Genomic DNA, 7,305 nt, shown 5'->3' on the forward strand with positions numbered 1-7,305 from the left:
AGACACTAACCAAATCTACTGCACTTCTCACAGCCTGCAGGCAGGCCTGGTCTCTACGACAGGGAATGAGAGCTCACAGGGAGCATCTGCCAGGTTGCTCTGCTCTGTCCCTCAGCATAGGTTGTTCACAGTCAGTCACAGGGCAGGGAGGGGAGCTAAGTGTCAGGAAGGCCAAGGAACTAGTCCAGAACCTCCTCTCTAGATCACCTGATTCTCAGCTTCTTCCAAAGGAGAGGTCACTTGCTAGAAAGGGCAAAACAAGGAACTAGGCTTAAAATTAAACCTTGGAAAAGAAAAGGATATTAAAGGAAACAAAAGCCATAATCAATACAGAAAACAAGTGCATCTGATCAGATGCTAACAACGTCAGCCTCTTGCAGGCTACAGCAGAATCCCTCTGCAATGGATCTAACATTACAATTGTCAAACTAGGAAAGTCTCTCCCAACTGGTGCGGCAAATCAGGCCAGATAAATCCCTCTGCTCCTGGCGCAGCTTGCACTCTTAGGAGGGGAATATCTCCACAGAGGCTGAGCAGCTAGCTGGAGTCTTGGTATCTTTATGCAGGCAAGTACCATACATCGTGTTGCACACGTTCAGGGAGATGCTGAGCCAGGCTCCATCCTGTGTAGTCATTGTCACCCAACGGCACCACAACAATTCCATGCTCCCGGATAAAATGTGTACCCGGGCCTCGTTTCAGGAGCTGCTTCCCTGCTTAAAGAACCATATTCCACTCATTAAAGGCGGAGATCCTGTAGCACATGGCTTTCTCTCAGTGTGGGACATGACCCAGGACTGCTAGCATCAGCTTCCAAAACAGCCCAATACACAGACAGCCAGGACTTGGTTTACTCGTGGATGCCCCAGGGAGGATTGGAGGCTGCACATGGTGCGAAGGGGAAGGTGAGGGCCTCGCTGCTTGCTGGCAGGGGGAAGGTAAGCTCCCTCTTACCTGTACCTGCTATTCATTCCAAATGAATCATCTTTTTTTTTTTTTCTTTTTTTTTTTTCCTTTTTTTTTTCCTTAAATTATGAACAATATGGAGAAATTGAAAGCAACTGTGTTTGGTCCAACTCCTTCCCTCCCAGCCCCTTGGCTGATGCTCTGTGGGGCTTGCTCTCACAATCGGCAGAGGCAGAAGAGGGTAGGAATGAAGACACCAAAGGCCACCAATATAGGAAACATGAGGCTGCTGTTGTCCGAGGCATAGGGGTTTGGTGTGCGTGGGCCTGACTGAACCCGGTTCTTATTTGCCTGTTTTTTAACACTGGAGCCATCATCATATTCATCTTCATCATCATCTTCCTCTTTTTTCTCCAGACCTGGGTGTGGCTGCAGCTTTGGAACATCTGTTGGACAAGACAAAAGGTTGCAATGAAGTAGGATGTAATCTGGGAAATGATCTAAGTCAATCCATTCCTCTCTCCCCTATCCAGCACGTGCACGGCAACAGGGCACCTGACACCACATCAGCACTACAGCCAGAGCACCCCAGGAAATAGCAGCATCCTCCCTCACACAGGCTCACACCACTATTTCTTTCCTCCATGATGCAAGAGCATCTAAAGGCCCACTCTGCAAAAAAAAAAAAGCCACACATCCACCCCATCTACCTGTCACACAGAAGTTACAGCACAAAAGCACACTTAGAGCATACACAGTCAGATACAGCAGCTGTGCACTGAGATCTAGTCAAGAACAAGCACCTGCTGCCTGCAGGACCCACAGATACAGGTGCAAACAGGAAGGGGAACAACCTTTTCCTCAAGTGGTTCTACCTCACATTGCTGCACCCCTCAACCCCAGATCTATCGGAGCAGCATGGTCCAACCCCACTCAAATCCAGTCCTCTAAGGCTTGAGCCTGAATTGCAGGTCCCCACACAGCAACACGCCACCCAGCCACAAGGTAATGCACCAAACCTTCAGCAACGCCTGGCAATCCCAGACCAACAGTAAAGGAAACTGATGCTTTGGTCAGAGAGGTCCTAAACCTTCCCTGTTCAGGAACTCAGGGCTCCAACCCCAGCACAGACTTACAAAGAGGGTAAGGAGCAGCAAGGACTTTACTAGCACTCCCCACTGCTATCCAGAGGAACTGACACCTGGGAAAAAACAGTGCCTTGTCCACAAGCTGAGGAGGCAAAACAAAGCTCCAGGTAAGAAACACGTAACTACCAGCTAAAAGATCTCTGTAAATTACTTGTCTGCAGGGCTGTTGCTCACATCCAAGGCCTGAGAGAATTTATCTACAGCTTATGGCTGTAGCAATAAGCTAAGACTGACCAAACATGTTCCCTTCTCCTCTACCCCATATGCAGGAAGTCCTGAACCAAATTTTTCTCATTCCAAAAATGACACAGCTTTGTGCACTTGGAGGAGTAGGAGGACACCACACACCTATTTCACTCTGCAACTGCACTCTGTGGGAACTTGCTGAGAGAGAAACAGTTTTGGCAGAGGTGGGCCAGCAAGAGCTATGATCTCATGGTCTGAGAAGCAACAGGCTGCTCTCCAAGGGGGAAGAGCCATCTGGCTCAAAAACTGTGTTTACCTTCCACTGTTCCTTGCAGGATGTATAGGGCACAGATTTTCGGATTGTCATAGTAGCCCTGGAGAAAGCAAAGAAGGAAGTCAGTGCTGCAGCTTTGAGGCAAGAAATATTCCCTCCACCTACCATCACCTCGCCTCCCCTAGCACACAGCTGCATCACATGGGAGGGGAAGAAGGGGAAAAGGAAGATCAGGGCTCTGCCCAGCAAAGCTTAGTACCTTTACAAACTCAATGTGGAGCTTCCCCGTGAATGTGGAAACCTCTCCCTGGACACTCAGTTTCCCCTTTTTGATACTCATGGGAATGATCTCATCATGAGCTGTGCTGTGTCCGACTCTGTCAAAAATGTCCAAGTCCTTCACCACCACGTGGCCATTCAAGCGAACATCAAATACCTTCAGGGTGGAAAAAAAGACAGTGTCACAACAGATTCAGGCATGTGACAGTTGAAAGGAGAACAGAACAGGAAAGGTCGCTGCTTGTTATGCACCCAGGACCAAAAAGCACTGCGATGCACTGTCCCACCACAACTGCTCCACTCCCTTGGGAAGGATTCGGAGCCCAAAAGCAGCCAAGTAAAGACACTAAAGGATTAACATTGCTTTCAAATACCCCCAAAACCACCTTCAACTTTTAAAATAATCCCTATGTCTGCTGTTCAGAACTGAGGACAGCACAATTTTATTCTTGCTTATTCATACTTTTCTTTCACAATTTTCTTCATCTGCAGGCTGAGGACCTGCTCTTACCACCCCAGGGTGGCTGTGGCACACCACGCCCTAGGGAGTTAAGCCATTTCTAACTAACAGCCTGCAGCAGAGCAGAGAAGAGGAAACAAGCTGGTGAAGTACACAGGGTTTGAAGGTGGTAAAATGTTGAACTGCTAACCACATCTGTGAATTCAGAGTGAAAGTCCCCCGCGGGGCTGTAATGACTCACACTTCACTCAGCACCTGGGGAATCCCAGCAGAACCACATGAAAGAAGAGGAACCAAGGATGCCTCAGCCTTTCAGTTTAATCGGAGGCTGCTTTTTGTATCCATTCTAAAAGCCAGCCCCACCAGTTCTGCTTCCTGAAATACTCCTCTGGCAAGAAGGCAGCACAGTGCTTAAGAAGCAGGGCTCTAAGGAAGCTGATGGAGTCGGGGAAAAGCCAGACTAAAACATACATCACTTCTCTCCCCATTTATCACAGGGCTTTGAGTTCCTTGTGCTTCTGCTTCCACATCTGTACATGAGGGATTTCAAAAGTAGACAAGGATTTTTCTTCTCTAAAGAGCAATAAAGAGGAATGAATTTAACTCTGTGCTTTCAGGATCAGTTTGAACCAGTACCAAGTCTTATTACATTTATAAAAATTGTTTTGAGTAGGTTATTTAACCTAGATCACTCCCCTGATTCAATCTGTGCAATACTTCCTCCAGCACAAGCATGCTGTCAGGTCAGGAACAAGTGTTCAGGAAAAAGGCAAAAACTCTTCTTCTCACAACCAGTACAGCCTAAATAGGTGGTAAAACTCTAGTGCTAGTTATGTTTGGTTACACATGCTTGTTTGAATACTTTGTAATGCAATTTTCCAGGCCAACTGTGTCTCTGGAATGTGGAAGAGAGCTCGAAGTTTCAGAGCCCGTGAGAGCTCAAGGAACTAAGTTAACTAGTAGTGCCTTAGTTCACTCCTTTCTCCAGCATGCCAAGCAGCAGAGGCAACCTGGATATGCACAGTCTTAGCCAGGAACTCGCATCAAAGAGACAAGCAAGGAGCTGTTGCTTACCTTCTGTTGAGACTGTGCAAAATAGACCTCTGCAAACTTCAAGACCAGCACGTAGTCACCCTCTTCTTTGATGGGAACTTCATAGCCAAAGGTTTCTTCATTGTAACGCTCAGTCTGGTACAGAATCTGATCTTCTGCATTGGACCGCAAGATCGGCAGCTTCATACCGTAGTCAGAAGCTGGGTTTCAAGCACAAAACAGTGAGAGGAAGGGTAAATTTCTGAGGCACATCGAAGAGACACTTTATATACTCTTGAAGTGCTCAACTCTTAAGTGGCATGCCCTCAGATGCATCTCCCCCCTTGCTCTGACCAGGAGGAGGCACTACTGGAACAGAAGCAGCCAAAGCCCCAGAACCTGGGTCCTGGAGAAAAACAGGTCTGGACCTGCTGCCGTCTAAGAAACAGTGAACTCCCTCACAGCGTTTCAGAAAGAAGAGTCTGTTTCACAAACAGGGCACAGAGCCAAAGGACTTGGCCATTGACTCCTACTTCAAAGAGGAAAAACACCTAGAATATTTTTATGACATTTTCAAATTACAAACTCCGAGTACCAACCCAAAACAGTCAGCACAGCACTGACTCCATTCATTCATTCAACAGGTTTGAATTTAGCAGTCGATGGCACCAGGTTATAGAGACTCATCTTCCTCAAGTGAAAACCTGGGGAGTGCAGAAGGGTGAAAAGCACTCAACATCTCACAAAATCCTTTCTTCCCACCACAGCCACGCAATACCTGCTAGCTTGAACACAGGAAGAAAGAAAGATACACAAGGGTCTCAAGAGCACCAGCAGCTCCATCAGCTGCTGTTCTCACAGTCACCCAGCTGAAACAGGCACCGTCTGCAGGCATCTGAACAGCTCCCTGAGAAGGGCCCACACAACGTTCACAAACATGACAATATCTGAGAAAATGACAGAAATCATAAAATTTGCCTCTTCTCAGTCACTATTTCACTATATCTAGAGCAGCCCTCAAAAGATCTGAACCGGACTTGGCACTTTCTTGTGTCAGGTTTACTGTACGAATGCAAACCGAGGCATGTCTCCAGAGCTCCCAACCAAGTAATGCCCCAGCACAGCAGGGGCAGGAGGGAAGACTGGACACCATTTGCCCCCTGGCACTTCAGACAGGAGAACTTGATCCAGGCGAAGTTCTCTGCTGACACTTGCCACTTCCACCCCCATTTCCATGGGAACAGACACTGCATTGGCCAAGACAAAGCAAGAACTGCTAACCCGGCACACGTCGCCAAAGTCGGAGCCAATGCAAACGAGCAAAGGGAAATTAATGCCAGTTCTAAGTCTCCTGTTTCACACACAGCTCCTCAGGCAACCTCCTGCTTCTCTTCACCCCTCAAACCTGAGCACAAGGGCTGAAGACTCTTAATCACCAGAAATACAGAGGGTGAAAAGTTTAACCTGTCCTCCCACAGAGATATTTCTGGCCAGCTAGAGATTACAGTGATAGCAAACCAAGGACTGCAGAAAAGTCAGCTCCTATTAGAGGAAAGGCTGCATATAAAGAAAAGTCTTTAGTAGCCAAGAAGGTAACTGGAGAGGAAGACCTGTCACCAGCGTACCAGAGCTCTGTTGACATAGCTGTGGAAGCGCTCGGCGCGCTGAGAGGCGGCTCAGGGAGAGCTGCGCAGGCTGCACGCGACTCAACTGTGTTTGGCACCTGGCTACTCCGTAATTGCCATCAGCACATTTTGTCCTTCAGGGCACAGCGTAAAAAAGGGTTTAATTTGCCCAGAGGCAGAGTACAGCCCAGAAACAGCACCCCTAAGTTGCTTCCTCCCAGTCAGCCACATATTTCTGCTGTAGCCTTTACATGCCTATTAATGAGGAAACCAGAGTAAACCGAAACAATGGTGCAATAAAAAGCCATTGAGGAAAAAGCAGCTGAGAGCTCAAAGGGGTAAAGTCTCCTCCGCTGTGCCTGGCACCGCTGGCTGAAGCAGGATTACTGGAACAGCCTGCTGTTCAGAGGAGACACCACAAGCTTTCCCCAAAGGAAGAACAAGCCACAGTGGACTCAAAAAAAAAAAGACCCTTTTGTCTCCTCAACTCAAAAAGAAATCGTTCAAGTCCACAAGGACATTCTCCTTCAAGTCACAGGTGTGAGAGGTCTGTGAAGGGAATGTGACCTACAGCAACCAGCACACCTTGTGTGACTGGGGTGCCAGCTTCCACAGGGGTGAAAACCACTTAACAAACCACATTAATACTTAATTGTGACCTTCTCTGTATCCATTGTGCCCAAACGGCTCTCCATTCAGGATGGCACTCATGCAGGGTGTGCAAAGGCACTCCTAGCTGCATGGTACAGCAGCTCCTCACCATCCTACATGGAAATAGTGAAGGTTAGACTTAAAAGTGAGCAGATAGCTCATCTTCTCTGCATTGCATCACCTGCCTGTAACTGACAGCAGGAGCAGCTCAGCACACCTAACTTTCCAATACATTTGTGAATCAAATAAGTTTTGCTGCACTAATTATCAGAAATAAGCAAAATTCATACAATGTGAATGGTTTCAGGGGAAGTAGGAAAAGGCAACCCAAGTGCAAGAGTAATATTAGTTCTCCATCCTGTCCTTACTGGTAGACAGCAGCTTTTACTGATTCAGTAGTTAGAGCAGCTGATCATCTCCCATCTGCCTCTACTTCTGCTTCAGTCCCTGCCCTGCTCTTGAACACCCTGCCAGGACTGGAGCACACCAGCCTGCTGCACCTTCCTCCTGCCCAGCCCCGGCACTGGGGCTCCCAGCAAGTGTTCCTCCTCCCTGCTGGGACCAGGCTGCTGGTGGCATCACCCCGCACCCTGAGCGACTCCGCTGCGCACAGGAGGCAAAGCGTGTTCTCACTTTCCTGCGAGCACTGCAGGCTGGGCTTCGAACCGGCAGATCCTGCTGTGGAAACTGGGGGCTTTTTCAGTGGAAAATGGAAAAAAAAATAAAAATAAAAGGATCGAGGCG

General features: G+C 48.0%; 1 protein-coding gene across 1 annotated transcript; it reads right to left on the reverse strand.

Annotated features, from left to right (window-relative positions):
• Positions 1-695: 695 nt before the first annotated feature.
• MLEC (malectin) lies at positions 696-4,505 on the reverse strand. Its single transcript, XM_010169617.2, has 4 exons — positions 4,328-4,505; positions 2,774-2,950; positions 2,557-2,614; positions 696-1,352 (listed from the first exon to the last, which is right to left on the reverse strand). The coding sequence occupies exons 1-4, from the start codon at positions 4,490-4,492 to the stop codon at positions 1,123-1,125; spliced, it is 630 nt and encodes a 209-aa protein (XP_010167919.1). The 5' UTR covers positions 4,493-4,505; the 3' UTR covers positions 696-1,122.
• Positions 4,506-7,305: the final 2,800 nt, after the last annotated feature.

This window comes from Antrostomus carolinensis, unplaced genomic scaffold (genome assembly GCF_000700745.2).
Source record: "Antrostomus carolinensis isolate BGI_N321 unplaced genomic scaffold, ASM70074v2 scaffold42226, whole genome shotgun sequence".
Lineage (NCBI taxonomy): Eukaryota > Metazoa > Chordata > Aves > Caprimulgiformes > Caprimulgidae > Antrostomus > Antrostomus carolinensis.